At 28.9% G+C, this 22,965-nt stretch overlaps 1 protein-coding gene across 9 annotated transcripts in view; it reads left to right on the forward strand.

Moving 5' to 3' along the window:
* Positions 1–22,965, forward strand: part of LOC107436358 (fasciclin-2) — an 81,864-nt gene that overhangs the window by 46,118 nt on the left and 12,781 nt on the right. For 4 of the 9 annotated variants that reach the window (XM_016048037.4, XM_016048041.4, XM_016048040.4 and 1 more), the window contains exons 2-14: positions 5,015–5,186; positions 6,022–6,173; positions 8,328–8,594; positions 10,794–10,909; positions 12,456–12,615; positions 12,713–12,852; positions 13,827–13,983; positions 14,610–14,794; positions 15,347–15,458; positions 16,667–16,840; positions 19,032–19,288; positions 20,077–20,266; positions 22,526–22,570. In XM_016048037.4, the coding sequence (XP_015903523.1) occupies positions 5,015–5,186; positions 6,022–6,173; positions 8,328–8,594; positions 10,794–10,909; positions 12,456–12,615; positions 12,713–12,852; positions 13,827–13,983; positions 14,610–14,794; positions 15,347–15,458; positions 16,667–16,840; positions 19,032–19,288; positions 20,077–20,266; positions 22,526–22,570 (2,127 nt within the window). The remainder of the gene's footprint in view (positions 1–5,014; positions 5,187–6,021; positions 6,174–8,327; positions 8,595–10,793; positions 10,910–12,455; positions 12,616–12,712; positions 12,853–13,826; positions 13,984–14,609; positions 14,795–15,346; positions 15,459–16,666; positions 16,841–19,031; positions 19,289–20,076; positions 20,267–22,525; positions 22,571–22,965) is intronic. The other 5 variants (XM_016048039.4, XM_071180675.2, XM_071180674.2 and 2 more) reach the window with 2 other exon arrangements.

Here is a 22,965-nt window from a genome sequence, read left to right on the forward strand (position 1 = left end):
TTAAAATGTGACGTGTTGAGAAAGAGTCATTTTTATTTGTAAATTTAGAGCCATTTTTGTTACAATATTGTTCAAAAGTTGTTACAAATCTTTTTTTTTTCGAAATAGTTTCTCAACGTTTTTGCTTTAAATATTAACTATTTATCCATTGCTTTAGAAAATTTATTTTTCCCACCGGAAATCTTTATTTTATTTTATAGACTTGCGCTCAAGTACAGGTGATAATTTTTCAAATCTTAAGCAATTGTCTATTTCGTTACAATTAACACCAAATGTTCTTACTTTAAAACCACAATGATTGTATACTTTGAAAACAAAATTTTCTGTGTTATTGCTGAAAATATTGATGTTAAAAAAATAGAGAATGATAAATGAGAAGCAATTACGACTATTAATTTTGGACTATTAATGACGGACTATTGCGACTATTAATGGCAATTATTAATAGAAGCAGAGTGGACATGGAGCCTTCTTTCCTAGTATATTAAAAAATTTTTATGTTTAGTGTCAATGGGTTATCTAGCTAATGGAAAGGTTTAAATTTTATCACAATAAAATCGGGAGTGGCTCAGGGGATAGAGCGTTCGCCTTCCAATGAGGTGAACCGGGTTCATATCCCAGCTTTGGCTGGTCGATACGAATTCTGCACTCGACTTGCACCGACCGCAATGCTGACGTAAAATATCCTTAGTGGTTGACGGAGCATAATCCCCTTACCGTCCCCACAGGATATAGTCCCCTTACTGTCAGGCTAACCCTGGGAGGTTTTCCTTCCCATGTTGATGCATATGCGGGTTAGTTAAATCAAAAAGTCCTCCGCGAAGACAAATTTCTCTCATCTTGATCCAGGAAATCATTTGTCTTCTGGGTTGAGTTCAAAATTACAAGGCTACGGAGTTGAACATAAGTAGTCGTAAACCTACGAAGCTCCTCGCCACCAATCTCCTGACATTTTTTTTTCTGTACATAACCCTATACTTTACATTTTGTAAATTGACATTTTGTTGATATTTTTGATCAAGTTTTTTAATTGAAAAGGCAGTTATAAAATTTCTTATGTTAAACATGATGTTTTTCCCTTATCTAATTTTTGGTGGGAAAGTAGGGTACCATACATTGATCATTCGAGGACCACAGCACAGCTATTCTGCCGCGGAATTTAAAAAAAAAAATTTGTTTCATCAGTTTTTTGAAATTCTATTTTAGCGTTCTTAACATTAGTAATGGAAGCTGTCAAGCCACTTTTCTCGGAATCAATCGTGAAACGTTGGTCTTTCATTTGCACTTCGGTTTTGTTGTCGATTCTTTACTTGCAAATAGACTGTATTTTCTTTTGTCGAATATGTTTTTTTTTTTTTAAGGTTGTAACTAAGAATATTTATACTTGTTTTACATGAATCCAGATTTAAACTAAGAATGTTAATATTAGAAAACTAGCTGAAAATGTTAAACTTATTCACTATTTTACTACATCATTTCTGTTGATAAAATTTTGATATAAATATATTTTTGTATGGATTGTTAAATACAAGTTTATATAATAAGATAAAAAGTTTCCTTTCCGCGTCCATTAGCTCGATGTCCTCGATTTTGCCGCCTTTATTTATGATATTCTGCAAACAGCTGCTTTGTGATGTTTCACTAAATTAAATGTTTGTTTATTCACCTTTCTATTGGTAACCCAGCTGTTTAGAGAATTGGATGATGTGTATTGTTAATCTTCTTATCTATTCTACAATAGAAATAGATTATGCTGATCACATTGTTTATTAATAAATGCCTTTTTATAAATTTTTTTTTCTTTAAATAACTGTTAAGCTACCAACTGTTATTCCCTGAACAGTGAACATCATCCTATAATTTATTTAATATTTTATATCTGCATTATTTAAATAAATATTCAGACAAATATTACTCACGAGTGTAATAAAACTCACCAATCACTATGTATACTTTTAAAAAAGTATGTTTCAGTTGCATAAATAGCCGATCAATCTACTACTAATTACACAAGAGACAGTTCTTAAACGTTTGGAACCTTAAATGTTATTTCACTTTATGCATACTTAATCGTTTCAAACAAGTCTTATTTTTATATTTTCTCTTCCCAAGAATTATTGCCTTCAAATTTTAGATTTTGTCACTTAAAACTAGTTTTCAATAGAATAAAAATTTCATACCTTACCAAAAAAAAGTTATAAGTTATTATTTTTTGCATGGAATTTATCTTTGAAAATAAGCACGTTTTTGCGCAAGATTATAAAATTCAATTATAATTTATGATTATGAATTATAATATATTATGATAATTTACAATCATAAATTTTTATAATCCTGTGCAAAATTGTTTTCCTTTCACATTGCGCCGCTTAATTAATTTTGGTGATATGGCGATTAAATGCAAAAAATGAAATCAACTCCAAAGGAGTCCAAACTTTTGATCGCTTTCCTTACCAGAAAATTGAGACTATATTGACGACTCCACCGCCAATCTTATACTATAATACGAGGAATGGTTGCCAAGTCGAAAATCGCCCCAGAATTAATAAACTCCGGTAAACTTGGGGATCTGGGGTTTTTGGCCACGAGGAATCGATTAGCGCCGGTTTTGAAGCGCTACGGTCGAGCAGTTCGGAGTTACAGATAGGATATTTTCAAACTTTATTAGTTCGCCATAATGGCTATAGATACTTTTCTCCACTCCTATAAATGTATGCTAATGCGAACCTTACAATTGAAATATTAATTTTCGACAATTTAAACCAATAATATACGAAGGAATTAATAATTAAATTGTAAGGTTCGCATTAGTTTACATTTATCAAAGTGGAGAAAAGTTTAACTTTTGTGTTAAAATCACCGTCAACAAAGTCCGACATTTTAACATTCATCAGATTTCAAGCTACATTTTCAACATGCAGAACGCACCTCTACATGAAATTCTTCAAGGAGCCGGAATTTTGGAACAACAAGCGATCAACTCAATTCTACCCGTAAATGGACAACTAGAAGATACCGTCATTGTCAGAATGCTTCTCCATTACGCCGAACAAGCTTACCCGACCGTCAAACTTGCCGTACTTCACCCTGAATTTGTCGCACGCTTCTACGTTACAACAGCGGATGGCGCTTATGAAGGAATGGCTCTTCTCAACGATATCAGCGACCAGAACAAGGCTTCCAACTATCTATACGGCGTTCAACAAGGATTCGACGTGTTACTCATTCCCATTCACAAGAGAGCTCAAATGGATAGAGGCGAGCACTGGATGCTAGGAATTTACGAAGCAAGCTATGGAGAACGTCAACTATTAGTCTGCGATCCAGTCGACAACCCGCTGCCCATCGATGCTGTTTTGAGAAAAATACTGCGACACGTTTTGAATACCGTTGTTACGAATGAAAAGCTGAAAGGATGCATCGTGAAACCTCGCAACGCTTACAACCACCAAGATGACGCGTCTTCCTGCGGAGTTTACATCGTCTTTTATGCTCGACAATACCTCTCTCATCGACGCCTTTTCCTGAACAAGAAGCGGATGAACGGAAGCAAATTTACGAATTCGTTGTGAACAGTGACCAATTGAACATGTCGGGACCATCTGAAGCCGCATCTTTCACATCTTAGACCAATATGCACGCTTTGAATATCCAAGACCCGATGATAACGCCGTTGCGCCTTTGTACCATTTTTTTAATTGTATAATTTTTTGTTATCAATTACATTTTATTTCCTATGACTTTTCAAACTTTACCTTTGTATAGAATAGTTCCCTTTCCAAACTCTTTGTTTAGATAGTTTACCGGTTATCTTTTCACCAATGGTTTCACAAATTTTCTTATGGCATGTATTGTTTTGATAAATCACAATTGAAAATTTAAATCTTCGAGTTAGCTTCGATACCTGTTTTCTCCGAGCGGAGCTCGGTCACCCGCTGGTATTTTTAATATCAAAAATTCTTAGAACCATTAAAAAAAAAAAAACTGTGAGAAAGGAATTCCCCTCCCTGATTTCGTATCATAAAATATCTGCTCTGATTAATCAGCACATTAAAGGTTAGGTGTCTAAACCAGGGTTGGCAAGATTTTGCCGCAGGTGGAAAAAACCATGGTAAATACCGGTAAAAACCATCCTGGCAAAAACAGGTTTTTGCCAAGCAAATTATTGGCAAAAAGTGGCAAAAACCTATCTTTTCCAAGATGAGAGGACAAAAACACATCTTTGATACAAAATTATTCCTAAAATTGAAATATATACTATGAATATAAATAATTACAAAAAAATTAACAAAATTATTATTCCATAATTAAATGATAATGTAATAATATATCATTTTAGCAGTTTAAAACATTATTGATTGGAAAATTTGTGATTATTCTCTTTTTTCCAGAGAAATGAACTTATTTTAAATTAATGTAACTATAATTTAAAGCATAAAATATCTATCAACATGTGTAGTTAATTATTGTACAAATAATAATTTTTTATAATAAATAATAATATTATACAAATAATACTATTTATTTATTTGTAAAAAAAACATTTATTTTAGGATTCTAAAATGAAAAGAGATCAAAAACTATCTTTTAAAAATTATTACCCTTATATTAATTATTAATATGTTAAAAATAATTTTTTCATGTAATGTATCAAAATTATTATTCCTTATGATTGAGTTAAATTTGTTTCAAGTATTTTGTAATAATATTTAATCAGCTATTTAGATAATTTGGTTTTTACCAGGTTTTTGCCACTGTCCTGGCAAAAACCCCTTTTTGCGGGCAAAAATTCCAACCCTGGTCTGAACCATTAAGACTTGATTTTAGCCCAGGAAAATCTAATCATTTGATCAAGTTATACAGGAGTGTTAGCTTTTTTCTCTTTTTTTGTGAACTTCATATATATTTTAATTATAAATTCCCTCTTAATAATAATATACTTGATTTATTGTTAACTTAAACTGAAATTAGTTGAAATAATTTTTATTGATGAATTGTTTTTATCTTCTTCCAGCTTATTCAATATCACTTAGTAATGCAGCTAAATTAGTAATCAATCCATCTGGTCAAGCACAGAGCCAACCTGCTGGTAAGGGATTTGGCCTGACATGTAGGGGAGAAGCAGAAAATACAGAGTTTTTCACAGAAATGAAATGGGTCGGTCCTAAAGGTCCCATTGTTGAAGGGTGAGTGCTGCTTTAATCTGATTGTTGAATGTATCTTATTTTTCTCTTCTTTCTAATTTACAAAAAGTCTAAAATTACAAAATAGCTTTTCAATGAATATGGATTACCTCATGTATTAATGTTTTATGTCTATGAACATACTTTAAGCATACTTAACCCTTTGGCTACTAACGGGACTCATTTGACCCAACAAATGTTTAAAAATAACTAATGGGGGGAAAAGCACATAGAAACTCATTGTAATATGTCCCAGTCGTAGAGTCGAACCAAGTATACATGTTTCATGTGTCAAATATCCCCTAGATGGCACTAAAGAGTTTCTTGCATGAAATAGCATTGTGATTTTGCGCTGGGACAGATATATCCCACTCGTATTCTTCATTGGGATTGTTATGTCCATTAATATTTTATTCATATTTTTTCAAATGAACATAGAAAAAAGAACAAATATGAGTTGCTAAACGTGTAACGTCAGGTTATGCAAAGATTGCTTCACCCTGTATCATACCATGTAAAAATAAAGTTAATATAAATAAACTCTTCCAGAATGAAAGATGTGCTTGTAGTAAGTCGATCACTACAGGTGGGACATATGTATCCCACCATTAAGTATGGCCGGGACATAATGCCCCAGCCTCTAATTTGATAATCGCTTGTCAGAGAAATCCCAAATACTAAACCTATTTTGTCCTTTTGAGTAATAAACGGGACAAAAAAATCATTTTTTAAAATTCGTAGTCAAAGAGTTAACTTCAATTTTTTATCATTAATGAATTGAAGCTGATTTTTAATTGCAGTTTATAAGTTTTATTTTAATGCATTATTCTTTTGACAGAACTTCAGGCCCCATTGAAACATCAAAGGCAGATGATGCCCTATTATTGATGTTCAAAGAACCTTCTACAGAAGATAGTGGATATTACAACTGCAGTGCAGTATATGATAATACAGATAAATTAGATACAGGAGTACAATTAACATTTTTTCGTAAGTAATAAGTTTGATTTCTGTCCTTGATAATGTTTGTGCACATAATTTGAATCGGCATATTTTTATTGACATAACTAAAATTTTTTTGTCATGCTAAAAAATAATAAAAAACTTCATATATCCAGAGATGATTGTACTCCGAAAAAAGTCCGGATTTTCGGATTTTTTGCATACTGCGATTGGCAAATTTTTGGAAATCCAAGGTGCAGAAGTTTCAAGAAATCATCTATCACATTTATGTATAAAAATTCTTGTATTTATTATTTATATTGTATATTTATATATTGTATTTATTATATCTTGTATTTATTGTAAAAAAATTTCAGGATTTTTGAGTTGGGCTCACAATCACCCCTGTAGGTCATTCATACTCGTGTAATTAATTTGCAAAACCTGCTGCCTGTTTTAGAAGGAAAAGAAGAAATGGGTAGAATATTATATTACTCGTAGGAATTTTTCCTTATAAAAATGAAATTTTAAGCTTATGGGAATGGAAAAATAAGTTATGTTCATATGAGAGCTTAGAAAACACTTCATACAATGTGTTCAACTTATTTTCCTTTTAAAAATTTACCATTAGTAAGTTTTGCATTTGGATGGCTTGAATGATATATTGTAGTGAATAAGTAATTATTATATTGTGTAGTTTTAAAGGCAGTTTTCTTTCTTTTAAAAACTTATCGTAATGTTCGATTTATGTTTAACTCTGAAGTAATTGTACAAAAAGCAGAATATTTTTTTCTTCTTTTATATTTTTCAACATGTTTTCCGTGTACATCAGAAATATCTCGCATTATTTTATAAACATAATGAAGCATTTCAAAGTTCAACTTCAAACTATTTGAGCTCATTACTTAATAATAATCATTGATTGAGTTTTAATTGAAATCTGATGTTATTGTGAAATTTGATGTTAATATTGAAAATGAATTATTCTATTATTAAATATTCAGTGAAATATCCAACAGTTGGCTGAATATTGAGAAAAACACTATTTTTTCAGGATGGGGAACATGTTATTGAAAATGAATTGCTCTATTGTTGAATATTCAATGGAATATGAAATTAACAGTCGACTGAATATTAACCAAGATCTCTATTTTTTTTTCCAATGCGTAACATTGCTAAGAATCTTTCTATTTTAAAACTATGATGGTCAGCTGCTTTCTCTCTCTCTCTCTCTCTTTTTTTAAATCTTGAGCAGAAAGTGTAGATTTTTCTCATAGTATTTCTCTCTCTCTCTTTTTTTTACTTGACTTTTTTTTGTGGAGTTGCAGTTAAAAATTCACTAACAAAGAATTGCTTTCTTAGCACTAATTTTATGCTTACTTGATCTATGCAAACTATTGGAAAAAGGGCAAAGCTCTATGTTTTCATTTTGTATTTCATTTTTATTAATTGGGAAGAAAAATACAATTATGATATTTTAATGTTACTCTCATTGTTGTTACCAGCTGTCTTTGTATCATGATTAACCCTTTGATGGTTATAAACGGGTTCAGCTCGCAATCAAATTGTGCTTCATAATGCGCAAAAACGAGTTCCGGTCAGGAGCAAGATTTCGAACGAAATGGTTAGAAACAAGTGAAAATTATAGTGAAAAGTTTCCCCAATGAGCGCTGACGAGCTGAGCTCGTTCGCCATTATTACTCTGCATTGATTATGCTACAAACGAATCCTACACGTGCAATTTAGTTAATTTTACTGTCTACAGATGGCAGTACGGGTTGCATAAATTTCTTTTCATAATGAGAAGGGAATTTTTTTTCTTACCTTGTTCTTTTTATGCTTATATAGCGCGTTTTTTTTAGGGTGTTTGTAAAGTAAAATGGCTCAAAAACGAAAGTTAGAAAATTATGATTATGTTCATTCTCTGTAATATCTGTTCTTACTGTGGGAGCAAAGTTTGCCAACCTAATATGATGCCCCTGGAAAAGTGGCCAACAAATCTGCCCTTCAGATCCCTATATGACATAGATCATTCCCCAGGCGGGCATTGGAAAAAAAATTATAATAATTCTATCCATTTAACAGAGATCGGTATTTAATATGCCTTCATGAACATTAGAATGTTCTCAAAATGTAAAGTTTTCTTTATTTTCTTATCAATCACCTTGATTATTTTTACTAACTTATCTTTTAATTCATTAGAGGATATCACTTGGGAAGACTGCCCAACCAAACAAGCCCTCGTAATCAACAATGATGGAAAAATTAGATGCAGAGTCTCAGCGAACCCACCTGCGACAATACAATGGACAAAAGATAACCAACTACTTACTGATCGTTACATTGTTGAAAATGATGGAATCAAAGTTACTGGTGTCAATGAAGAAGACAAGGGTACATTTTCACTCAGAGCTATGGTACAACAGACTGGAAGGTTTCAGAATAGGAAAATAAAAGTTGAAGTTCATGGTAAGACTAGTTTTTTTTCCCTTCTTGTTAAAACTTGTAATATTGGGATTAATTTTTTTTAAATTATTGTAATGAAGCATTAAGGAAATTTTTGAATATTAACACACTTTAAAGATATTAATGTACTTTTTTTAGATGTTATTGTTTACCATAGGAGGATGTATTTTTTTAAAAAACCATTTTATTTGCAAGCTTATACTTATTATTTCATTGTCTCAGAAAGTAGCATCTGTTCTACTTTAGTCACTGTGATGCAGTGGCTCTGAGCTGTTATTGCGAAGGACCTAAGTTCTATCTATGGCTATGGCTTAACGCCTATCCAGCTTGAGATTGGCGGGTACCATCGTTTTTTAGAAAGAAAAGGTGCCCACTGTGTAATGTTGACACCATTGTCACCTTTATGCCGATGATCTTGATATAGTTAAACCAGTGAAAGGGAAAAAAAAAATTTTCCTACCAAAACTTTCCAAATCAGGTTTTTTTTAATTTATTACAGTGCTGAACCTGTTATCCGGAAATCAGAAAACCGGAAAACCAAAAATAAACGGAACAAAATCCAATAAATTTTCCCGCCATTTTTAAAAAAAAAATTTTTTTTTCTTCATAAGATTTTATGATCTTTCTTTCTTTTTTGAAAGATGTTTACCTTACCATCATTTTGGAAATAATCATTAGTGTATTACTTCATCGTTTTTTCTTTTTTTTAAGATTATTTCCAAAATTTTTTTTTTTTTATTTGGGTTTAACAAACGGCCTTTTGTAGCGATTCAGAAAACCGGAAAAATCAGTTATCCGGAATAGTGATGGTCCCGATCTTTCCGGATAATCGTTTCCCTACTGTAATAGCAAAAGGTTAAATAATGTTTTAAACTCCAAATTTGAATGTAGCGAAGTCATAAAAAAAACTTCAGATATTTTTTATTATTTATTAATATTTTGATTAGAGATTTCAAAAATATTAACTTTTGTTCTATAAATATACGAATAAAATGAAAAAAATATAAAAACCAAACTTATATATAACTTATTTATTACTTTAACATGTAAATAAGTGTTCAATATTTTAGTAGTGCATAGAAAAATACAGGAAAAGAGAAAGAGTTCCCCTTGATAGTTAGTAAAAAATTTCATATTTCAGTATTAATTAATGTCATTATATAGCAGTATACATTTTGTAGCATTTGTATCAATTAATTATTTGGAAGAAAATTTCTTTTTTTTTTCCTTATTGAATCAATACAAATTTTAATATTAAGGAGTGTGAGATATTTAAAACATTAAATTTTTTAATTATATATATTTTTTAATTATACATTTTTTAATTTTACATCATTTAAAATTAACAGAATGATGAAAAGGAAACAAAAATCTATACACATGGCAGCATAAATATGAACACATAAAAAAGCAAAGGAATATTCTAATTCTAACAGTTAAAAAAACAAGGAACAAGCTATTTTTTAAAAAAAGATTTATTTTAAAATAGTGAAACTATGTAACACAATTCTTATCGACATATTGCAACATTAAATAATTAAGAAAAAATGCATAAAAATATTATAAATGAATTTTAAATTTTTTTTCTAAACCCATTTAATATATATATAGTATAAAAATTGCAATTTGAAAATAAACACACTGCTTCCTACAAATTTGTTTGCCCTGCTAACAAAAAATAATTCTAAAATTAAACTGAAAAAATAAAATTTAGAAAAGCACCTCATTCCCGTTAAATTTTTGAGAAACTGTTACTCTTTTAACTACATGAATCAACATATTGTATAACCTAAATGTCTTATAATATGTTTTTAAAGTTTAGTATCTGTTGTTTTTACTTAATTAAAAATTCTTTCAGAAATTAAGTTGATTTTTAAGAATGTATTTAATTACTTACCTTGGGGTAAAAACATACCAGTATTAGAAATGTTAGTAAATCAGTATTTGGATTTGGTTAAGTTTAATTATTTTTTTATTTTATTTTATCTTTTCTTGGGGTTTCCATTCAGTTTTATAAATAAACATGTTAAATTCGTAAAATTTATTAAATTTGTAAAATTATATATTTGTAAATATTAAATTTGTAAAATTAAATTTAAATATTAAATTTGTAAAATTATAAAATATTACTCAAATATCTAAATGAAATAAATGTGTTTAATTAAAATTTCTAATGGGTCTAAAATTTTGTTATATTTGTAGTTCCTCCTGAAATTATTGAATTGGATGATAGAATTGAAGCCACTGAAGGAAATGAAGCTATGTTTAGGTGTCAAGCTAGTGGATTCCCAAGACCTGTATATGCTTGGTTTGATCCTGTAAGTAAAAAACAACTAACTGATACACTTAAATTAGTTGACTTCTTAACTTCATACTTATTACAAAAGCGAAAGCAAATAAACCATATTAGTTTAGTATCTAATCAGATCATTAGAGTTATTTTAAGTGCATTTCTTATTAGATAAATTTTATTTTAAATTCTCTTGACTGTCTATATCAATTGCATATATGTCATTTAAATGTTAATTGAAAGTAACAGTATGCATTACAATTTGGGCAGTTTAAGATAAACAGTTTCAGAAAGTTATTATAATTTAATGTAATTTTTGTTCATTACAAAAAATTGGTTTAATTAAATATTTTTTCCCAAATTATACTCCCTTAGCATTGAAATTCATAGCTGATTCAAGACCATTAAAAAATGGTTCAGATCACAGAAAAATAGTTCTTAGTGGTCCATAACCTCTGGATCATTTACTGAGAGAGTGCAAAGACTTTAACTATGATTTCCATACAGGAAACCCAAAAAAAGAGGAATTTAACAATTGAATTTATTAAATGATCTGTTAAAAATTAACTTATTTTATTAATTAAATTAAACAGTTGCCTTATTGTTAAAATCAGTTTTTCCCCTTTTATTATAATTTTCATTTTTAATTCTATAATTTTTACTCTGTAGTTTAGTAATTTGTTATTAAATTTACTTACTTCAATCTTTAGAACAAAATTTATTCACTGAAAGCTAATTTTATTAAAAAAAAATTGCGAGTGAGGAAATTTTTAAGTTGATAGAAACATACTTGTAGTGTTTGACTACAGTAGGCAATATGGATCGTTACGATTTTTCGTTTACTGATCCAGGAGACTGGTATCTTTTCGAACACTAGCTTTTTGCATAGTATAAAAAGTATTATATAGTGTTCATCTTTGTATACTCATGTGTACTCCATAACTTAAAGCAACTTTATTCAGGAAGTATTGATGTAGCTAGCGTAAAATTGTTTTCTTCAAAAAGTATTTTTTTCTTTTCTTGATAATTCTAGTGTTCTGCATTAGATTACTATTTGCATTAGATATATATTATATTAACGACTTTAGATTAATATTTGAATTGCATAACAATATCAGGTCAATTTCATTAATGAATGTTTTTCTATGCTAAATACTTAATTTTTAGATAAAATATTTATTTTGTTGTTTTTTGTCAGTCTTTATTAGGGTTCTTTTACACTGCATATTTATACTATCAATTGCAAAGAGGATGTTTTGAAAAGTTTGTTAATTTTAGCATTTTTTCATTTTTATAAAATACAGATATTTTTTGATAATGACAAATATTTTTAAATTGTGGAAACTACTGCAATGTGAATTTCAGGTCTAAACTGAAGCCTGTATTTTATCAAAGTTAAATTTTAAATTAAACTTATCCCTTGTTGCTTTTTGATTGAATTCAAATAAAATATATTGATAATTTAGAAAAAAAAAACGTATGATCTTTGAAATTTAGAAAAAAAAGCAAATTTAAATATTCTGTTGAACGAATTATCATTCATTTACTAAGTAAAATAAATATGTTTCATTTAGGATCAAAGGGACCTTAGTACTGTTGAAGGCCATATTGTTGATGCTGATACAGGCAGTTTGATAATTAGCAGCGTAAAACGAGAAAACAAGGGACGCTATACATGCTTAGCTAAAAATCCTGCTGGTGATGCTAAAAGGAGCTTAGATCTAACAGTTGTTGGTAATAATTAATTTTTTTTCTTCCTTAAGATGCATTTTAAGCTAAATTTTCATTTAAGATTTTAAAATTTAAAAAAATGTTTTAACTTTACTTTCAGTCAAACCAGAAATTAAAGTATTCAACAATATCACAGCTGCTCAAGGTCAAGATGCAAAATTTGAATGTAGAGCTGTTGGGGACCCATTACCTGACCTAGCAATAAGAAAACAAGGACAGGATAGGCCCTTTGATGAGGATGTAAGAAATCTTTATTATTTTGCTCTTTTCAACAAACTTTTTGGTGGGTGTTTCTTATCACTCCTCTTAATATTCATTTTTAGAACCCTTGTAAAAGAATTGCCCAAAGTAAGGGTTGTAAACTAATATTTAAGTCGTGAAAAGAATTGAAACTATTGAAACATTAATAATGAAAGTAAGATTAAAAGCATCAAAACATTACATTAAGTAATTGAGAGGAGAGGAGAAATTATTTAGAAATACCTTGAAATTTCATCTAGCGCTAAAACTTTTTCTTATTTTTTTTTTTTAAATTTTTATTTTAATTTTAAATCTCCTGTAACCATTTAATAGTTAATCTTCAAGTCTTCTCTTCATTTCAAGTAGTTAATCTTCTTCATTTTGTGGTAAATTTTTGAAAAAAATGTCCAACAATCTCAACTATCTATTAAAAAAAAATAATAAAAAAAGAAAACAAGGATAGTATGGGAAATGCTATAGTTTTCCATAAACTCAAGGGTCTGTTTAGAAGAAATTTGGCTCCGTTAATGAACCCTTCACAAAATATCTTTTCATAAAAACGGACCCTTCACAAAATAATTTATCTTATAATCGGACCCTTCACAAAGTTGTTTATCTTCATTATTGTTTTGTTAATCAAATAAACCCTTCCCAGAGGGGTGGGGGAAAGAAAGACAGATGTAAACGAACTAAGTTTTGTCTTCGGCAGACGATTCTTCCTTTATTCGTCCGAAATGAATACTCTGCGTTCAGCAGTATAGGCTAAATACCGAATATTTGTGTGTTGCATCTCTAATTTTGTGTTGCATCTCTAAAAACCGAACCTTTCACGAAAGGTCTGGACAGACCCCTGAAACTTATAAAAAATGTTAAAAATTTAAAAGTATTTGATAACTTTTATTATTGTTATTTTTTCTTTTTTACTTAAAAAAAATGTCGACAAAAATCAAGTAACCGTTTCTTCTTTTTCATAGGATGATCGAGTAATCATTAATAGGAAAACTGAATCTGATGAAGCTGTTTTAACTTTAACTATCGAGAGAGTTGAAAGAAATGATGATGGATTGTATTACTGTGCTGGAGAAAACAAAGGAGCTCAAGCAGAACGTGCTGGTCACCTTCAAGTTGAATGTAAGCTTTCAATATAAGTTTTTATATCAATTTATTTAATACCTCCTCCATTCTCCTCCTTCTCTAACTTATTCTTATTGTTTTCGAGCAATTTTAGAATTGATATTTTAAATAGTTATTTTCAATTTTATGAACTATTTTTAGAATAATACTTTTTAAAGTTGTTATTATTCAATTTTTAATAAGATGTACACATCAAAAGTGAAAGTGATTCCTTTTAAAATTAATTTTTTTAAAAATTATAATTGACATGCTTTTCCAGGTAATAAAATTTAACAAAATCTGACAATTTATATGTATACTAAAAGCAGATTTAAAAATGCAAACCTATATTTAAGTAGGCATTAGCATTTCTTCATTTGATTTATCTAAATTAATAAAGTAAATGATCAGTAATGCTTTTTAAAGTTACCATTTAAATTACTTTAGACTATTAATTGCACTTGCACAATTGAAACATTTGAAGTTAAATTATAAATCAGCTTTAATAAATAAATCTGTATTTTTTATTTATTCATATTCCTTTGTGTACTTTAATTTATTTAGTTTCAAAACAAATGGTTATTAATCTTTTTTGTGTGCATGAAAGCTTTGATGGAATTCATAAGTATCAACCTTTTTTATAGTTGCACCTGTGATGTCATTAACTCCCACCACTTCTGTAAAAACCTGGAATGGAAACTCTGTTAATATTACATGCATTGCAGAATCTATACCAAATGCAACTATCTCTTGGTTCTTTAATGAGAGGAAAATACAAGATGATGATACCTATACAGTTCATGGTCGATCTGCTGAAAGTAATTTACAGGTGAGAGTAGTTTATTAGATGGGAAAATATATTGAATGTCAGTAAATCTGAAAAATTTAGTTTTCTAATGTCTATGTGTGTGTGTATTGGAACATCAGGAATATTTTTATGCTAAGCATTTTTTTATTTGAGAAATCATCATTTTGTTGATTGACTGGACAAAATAAATTTACTCACAATCATAACATGATCGCAAATCCATAAAATTGAATGTTTTTTAAATTTTCTCTTAAAGTGTTTTTATAGTATACTCATAATTTCTTATGTAAAATAATTTTTCAATTGTTTATACAAATTATAATTTAATTAAATGAATGAAAAAAATATTTTTGAACTCCCAAGAAGTTATTTGTTATTTCATTCTTTTAATAAACGTTAGTAGCTTTTATACTAAAATGATTTTACAGTTATAAGGATAAAGTAGTGAGTTATTTCAAAGGTAAGGATCAAAAAAAAAAAATTTTTTTTTCCAGTAAATTATGTGCTGATTGGTTTATTTAATTTTTCTTTTAATCCTAAAGAGATTATTTATTTTTTAATATGTTTGTATAGGTTCGTCCACCAAGTGATATACGAGGTAGTCAAAATATTTATGGAACTTACAAGTGCCAAGCTGAAAATTCCCTTGGATCACAGTACATTAATATTGATCTCTTAGAAGCGCGTGAGTACATTTTCATTCACTCATTTATTCATTGCAATTTATAAATACTTCTGTTGGGGAGATTTTCGTATCGTGATCTGTGGCAGAATAATTGCCAACTCTTGGAAACTTCCTGGCAGTGGCCCGCGGAAAACTAAAATAACATCACAGAAAGGGACCAACTCGAAAGGTATAACTTGTAGCCACCCCGGGAAAAAATCTATGTTTTTTTAAAAAAAAATTTGCATCTATTTGGCATCTTGGCGATTGTAGTTGGCGAGACAGATCACATACGGAAATATCCCCCTTCCTAAATTTGTTTTACATTATTTAATGTTAATTAGCATAAATATTGAGAAATAAAACATTTGTATATTATTTTTTAAGATACAAATTTTTTATTTCTTATTATGTATTCTACTTAAAATGCTTCTGGTTCATTAACAGTTAAATTTGTTCCAAATATTTCCATAAAATTTATAGAAATTTAGTATTTATAGCACGAATGCAATTGCCTATTAGTATGTTTTCTTGTAGCTTTCCAATTATTAATGCTGGAAAATGTTTATCTTCAAGTGTAATCCTTAATCTTCACTAAAATAATTCACAGCAACAATTTTTGTTTGTTTAGGTGTATTTTTGATTGTTAATATCTTTTGTGCCGCATTTGAGTTATAGATTAAAGTATTGATTACACGAAAAGAATTTAATTTGTGTTAATTGGTATTACTAGTTAACGAAAAGTCTTGTCTGTTCTAATATTAGTTGCTCAAGAATTGATGCAAAGTAATAAAAAAAAATTTTTTTTTCTTAACCTACTCTAAACACAAGCATTCTTAAAATTATTTGACAGTGTTATTTTTTTTCTTCTTCCAGAAATTGAATTTGTGATTATATTTCAAATCAGAACATATTTAATATCTTCACTCTTTTGCAAACTTAAATTTAATTTGTCAAGTTATGGACGTAATAATAACTAAAAAATATCTGATGAAAAAATATTTGTATAATAAATTAATAATTCAGTTTTTTCAATGAATAAAATTATTGCAAAAAAAATTTTTTTTAAGCCTAAGTAGCGTATCAATTTTGACGTGTTACAAATTACTGTAGCTTTTTGTTCATAAGTTACATAAATGTCTCTCTCTCTCTCTCTCTCTCTATATATATATATATATATATATATATATATAAACTCAGTAACAAGAATTTCGCTTTTGTAATTTCAGGAAGACCATCATCCCTTCAAGGAATAACTGACATTAAAAAAACTGCCACAACCATTACATTTGAGTTCAGAGAGCCAGCAGATGATGGAGGATTGCCAATTCGTGCCTATGTTGTCAAATACCATGAAGAAAATGAGCCTTATGATGCTCCTGCAGTTCAAGAATGGAGTGAAGGTTTGAACAGATTTAATATTTATTATGTATTATTGATGAAACTTAGTAGCCAGCTTTTGTTTCTTTTAATCCACCAAAAATTCCCACTACAAAAAGTGATAAAAATATGTCTGCTAAGTCTCCTGTTTTTTAACGAAGACTTCTGTATTTTACGACTATCTCCTATTTACCCGTATATTCTCAAATTTCTCTGTATTTGTTGAAGAAATTTAAAAAAAAAAAAAAATTGCAATAAAATATCCGCTGATAGCAAAATACTTCTCTTATTCCTCAATACTGATGTTGAGTGTTAATAGTTAAAGTAATTATAAATAATGGTTTATAAAAATCTTCTTAAGATTAATATTTGACTTACGTGATTATGCATGATGTATCAAATTTTTACTCTTAGCCTAAAAAATGCCATGTCTAATGTTGGGAGGTATGTAAAAAATAAATATATAAATTAATTTCTCAAATATTGCGAAATTTTAAACATATAATTTATATGTAAATAAAATTCTACTGGTTTTTAATATATAAGTCAAAATCTCAAATTTAATATTTGTAAGATTTATTAATTTTTGCATTCTATGTTTGACTTACATAAACTAATCCAAATGTGGAAATACAAGAATGATTTTTTTTTTACAAAATTCTACATACTAATAGATTTATTACTAAACATTATTTGTTACTTTTAACCCCTTAACTTAATATATAGAGATAATTGTTAAGTAAGGCGTTAAAATCCTTATTACCGCCATTTTATTTTTAATTAATTTTAACCCTTTTATTAGTTGAAGAAAATTTATAAGATATAATATATTGTTTTCTCTTTAAATTGTTAGGGTCTTGTGTTTTAACAACAAAGATACTATTGAACTGTTTACTAATACTCCATACTTTTCTCTTCATTCATTATATTTATTTCTACCTTTAATAATTTCTCATTGATTTTAGCTTTTTGTGAATTTTCAAACGTATAATACACTTAGCTGATGGTTTTAGTTATACTACTTTGTATTTACAAGCATATATTTCACTAAATAACATGAGACAAAAGTTAAAATAAAGTTCAAATCATGTTTTCTTTTTAAGGACTAGGTAAATTTTGTCACATTTTTTAATGTTTATAAACCTATTTATTCTGTATCTGATAAATACAACTTAGATTGACTGATATAAGAAATCTTAAATAAGTTGTGTATTCTAAAAACAACAATGTGTTGATAGTAATGTAATAATATAATATTTTCTAGTATTTTTTTTTTTAAAGAGTGCTCCATTTTCTTCTAAACACTTAATTTACTATATCTGTCAAGCTCCTAAGATATCAATTTCATTTGAACTTTTATTTCTGAGTGACTGATGTTAGATAAATTCTTATTGTACTTAATTTATAATAAGAAAGAAAGAGAATGATCTCATATCTCTCAATATTTTATTCTCTATTGTGTCAATTTGCACAGTTATAATTGAAACTGGTGTTAAGTAACTTTCTCTAGCTCATTTTTGTTGTTTAACTCATAAAATATTTTACTTTATGCGCAACAATTTGTTTTATGTTACATGATAATTCTGGTAGTTAATTTGATAAGTTATGTACCTTTTTAATGAGTTTTTCTTAAGCGCTTATAATTTATCTAAGTTAGTTGGTATAGTTATTCAGAAATGCACAACCCTTTTTTGATAGTGGCCAACAAAAACTTAAAATGCCGTTTTGGGAGTTAACATAAGTTAGATAATACTGTAACTATAAAAATGTAAGGTGCTCTTAGATCCTAATTGGAAGTAAATGTATAAACGCTCATAATACAAATCATAATAAGATATAAATTGTGAAATTTGTAAAAAATCACTTTTTCCCCGCAAGTGCTGAATTTATGGCATCAAATAAAGACTGAAAAAGAAAATAGTTTCAGGGTTGCATTTAAACAAAAATTGACAACAAACAAGATGACCAATAAAATTAACGAAATTAATTTTCTACTGTTGTATTTTTTCTTGGGCTTTAAAAATAAATAAATACCTTCTTAATTTTTATATTTTTTTAAGACTTTATATATTTTTAATAAATTACAAAAACTGTTTATGCCAAATCATAATATTTAGAGGCCAGTCTTGATCTGCAGGCCATAGGTTGTGCATCTCTGTTATTTAATGTACATATCTATGCCTTTATTTACTTTTTTTACTTCTTATGTTTCAGGATTCCCATATGTACTTGAGAATCTCAAACCTCGCACTACATACAAGTTTCAATTTGCTGCCAGAAATGAAGTCGGTGTTGGTGAATATAGTGATGAAAGAAGAATAGAAATGCCTGCAGAATCAGCTCCTGAACCGCCTAAATTCATTACTCCTGGAGGAAAAGTTAGCACATATCCAGATCGGTTCTCCATTCGATGGACTGTCCCTCTCGATAATGGCAGAAAAATTGATTATTTTGAACTTCGTTATTTTGAAGTAAGATTTTGTTAAAAGTGTCACTTTTTGTATACTCTGCCGTTGTTTCATTATACAGTGGAACCTCGATTTCACATTTTCTGTCGGAAGAGCATTAAAAAACACACAAAGCGGGATAACGCAAAATCGGGTTGTTTTTTAAAAAAAATATATATTTTTCAAAAATTTAAGTGTACACGATGAACTACTTTAAAAAACATGATTTTTGATTTTAAATTAAAAAAAAATATAATTATATCCTTCTCAATACTCACTATTAATCCGTAATTTTTTGATGGTTTGCGTTTGCAAATGTTATGGAGTTTCACTAATGTTCAACTCCGTAGCCTTGTAATTTTAAACCCAATCCAGAAGACAAGGGAACTCCAAGTAGCCTTGTAATCTTTTTACTGAAAAACTGAGTTGAGCTTGCAAAGCGGGATTTTCTTTAAAAAGATCATGTGAAATTTTTACGAATCAGCAGAAAATGATGCAGGAAGCGATTTACGTCGTAACAGACAACGTAAATCCGGGATTCCCCCGTATGTGTCACTTGCTAAGTCGGTTGAATTTCTTAAACCCAATTTTTTTTTTTTGTGTTTCATTATATGTTTTGTCCACAGCAATGTCAGTGCATACTTTGACGTTAGATTGGATTTTTTTTTTTTTTGAAATGTATATGGAGACCTTGAAATTTATTCTTCCATTTCAGTAGCAACTTTGTTGTATATAAATTTTTTTATACTTCATCATGACGTAATTTTTAAATTTTTTAATTCTTCTTTCTATAATATACATTAATTCTTCAGGCAGAAAAAAAGAATGGTGCTTGGCGAAGAGTAGGAGAGACTGTTGTAAAAGATATTAGAGATTGGGAAAATGCTCCCTTGTTTGAAATGACAAGGTTAAAGCCTAGTACTTATTATAAAGTTGAAGTCAGAGCCAAAAACGACATTGGATTCAGTCAAGATGCCACGATGGTCTTCCAGACAGCAGCAGGTATGGGTGTCATTAATTTTTATGTTTTCAGTCTTTTCTTAATGAATTTTTACTAACTGCACACTTTCTTCTTTACACACCCCTCTTTCACTTTATATGTATTTTGATGTAAAAACAAAGACCTGAAAAAGCTGTAGCCTGTGAAAGTTATGAATTTTGAGAAAGAATTAGCTGCAAATAAACAGGGTTAAAAATAACATAGAAAATTAAATTAATTAAAAATTTTTGTTGATTATGATATATATATATCTTTTAGTGTAGAATGAACTAGTTTTTATATATATATACATACAGTAAAGTCCTGATTATCCGAGTTAATGTGGATTACGACTAACTCGGATAACTGAAAAATTCTGTTTAAGCGAAGAGTATAAAAAAAGGAAAGAAAAGGAGTACGTATAAAAGTAATATATGTAACAAATACAAATTTATACGAGTACACGGCATACAGTTCATATTATAATTTAAAAGCGCACTTAAAAAGACTTAAAGATCATACTTTGCAAGAATTAAGGAGTTTTTACTTTAAAAAGTCTTGAATCATTTTTTGTTTAACATTTAGTTACATGTTCGCTTTTCTACGCAATGTTTCACCATTTTTTTTTAGGGATAACAGGAAGGCTGATGTCTCCTTGTTGTTCTATATATTCAATAGCACTTTCGATAGCTTTTAGTCCATCTGTATGAGAGATTTTTATAGGTTGATTTTCATCATCACTGTCTTCATCATCTTTGTTAGGTTTATTTTATTATTGACAATATTAACGATAATTTCATCGGTTGTATGGTGTTGTCCGCCAGCTTGTTTTCCTGAGTATTTGGAGGATAAAGTTCAGAATTTTTTTTTGCTGGTAGTTTTAAAAATAAAAAATAAACTGAAACAAAAAAAAATCCTTGAAATATTTGATAGTTCGGGTGAAGCGGAAACTTGGACAATCAGGTCTCGATTATTCGGGACTCTACTGTATATATATTTATAAATAATCTGTGGTAGCCTGTATAATAATTCAAAAATAGTAATCGATTTTGATGTAACAAAGACGTTAAAAAAGTTGTAGCCTGTAAAAGTTATGAATTATTATATTTTAAGAAAGCCTTAGCTTCAAATAAATGGGGTAGAAAATAAAGGAAAATTAAATTAATTAAAAATTATTTGTTGATTCAATATATATATCTATACATAAAATTTGTAAATAAATTATAGTTAGTATAGTAAATTCAAAAATAGTTAAAGAGCCTTATAAATTCACAGATTTTGTTGTAGGAGATTAAAAAAAATTAATTATAAAACATAATTTCTCAAAAAATATTACTTATGCACAAATCATTCATTCACATTTGTAAAAATGTTTGTAATTTAAGTGCACTTCACTGAAGCTGCAATTTTTTTAAAAGGCTTCTATGCTATGCACTACCACAAACTCACAAAAGCTATTTGCACAATCACTGCAATATTTTATGCTGCAGCATATCTTGAACAATTGTGTGTGTGTGTTGTGTACAAGTGAAGTTTTCTGTGCCACTATAGACATTTTTTACAATGAATAGAATTCTTGATGATGAATAGAAATGAAATATATCTCTGTTTACAATAGTGAAAACTTTTAGATCAAGCAACTAGGCAATGACCGTTATTGAAAACTTTTTTAGTGAAATAAACCTTTATTTGACTTGCATGAAGAGGAAAACTACAAGAACTTCTCAAGGTTAAGCCAAAGTTAAGTGGGCTTTAACCCATAATAGAAGTATTACTGGGGATGTTTTTTGTTAACACTGTAACTGATACAAGCATGCAACAGTAAAGAAGTTGGCCAACAATTGCTGAGGATGGACTCTCTGAGTCAGTCCAACCCCTCTTAACATTTAAAAGAGGGGAAGAAAAAAAAAACTGATTTGCATATTATAAAAGTCAACAGTTGTTATAAAGGGTTGGGAAGTTAGTAATCAGTATTAGCTATAATAACAATATCATGTTTAGGATATCAGCTCTATTAAATCATCAGCTAAAGTAAGATAAATGAATCTCAAGTCAATTTTGAACCCCATAAAGGCATTAGAAACAAACCTGACAAATTTGCCTTGACACATCTCATACAATTAAGAAAGAAAAAAAGCATTGTAAAACGGAACCATTACATGCTACCTATTTTTTAAATTTGTGAAACCCCTTGTTACTTCCTTTAGTTTAACATTGTAACTGTCTTTTGTGGCATTAATAATTCTGCGTGTTTGCTATTTGTACTTTTTTTTCTGTTCTAGATCCCAGCAAAGGTACTCAGGGTCGCTCTCACATCCACATGCCTGGTACTCTTCCTTGCTGTCCTTTCAATCCCCCGCACGCTCTATAATCTTATATTCTTTAAGCCTTTCTCTATTATCTTGTTGCATGTACCTAACTGCATGACTTCTTACACTATTTGCACTATCTAATTTTTTTTATTTTATTTATTAATTATCTACATTCTTATCTTTCTATTTTCAGCTTAGTGCATACTATATTTGTGCTGATCAATTAAAACAATTTTCTGTGTTCTACTATTCTAGTCTACTTTAGATGATCTTAACTAATCTGGAAGTGTTTATATATATATATATATATATATATATATATATATATATATATATATATATATATATATATATATATATATATACAGGGTATCCGTGCACCTGGAAAGTCATGAATTTTGGCATTGAAC

The sequence above is a fragment of the Parasteatoda tepidariorum genome, chromosome 8, assembly GCF_982258835.1.
Source record: "Parasteatoda tepidariorum strain Cologne lab strain chromosome 8, Ptep-v5.0, whole genome shotgun sequence".
NCBI classification, from domain to species: Eukaryota; Metazoa; Arthropoda; class Arachnida; order Araneae; family Theridiidae; genus Parasteatoda; species Parasteatoda tepidariorum.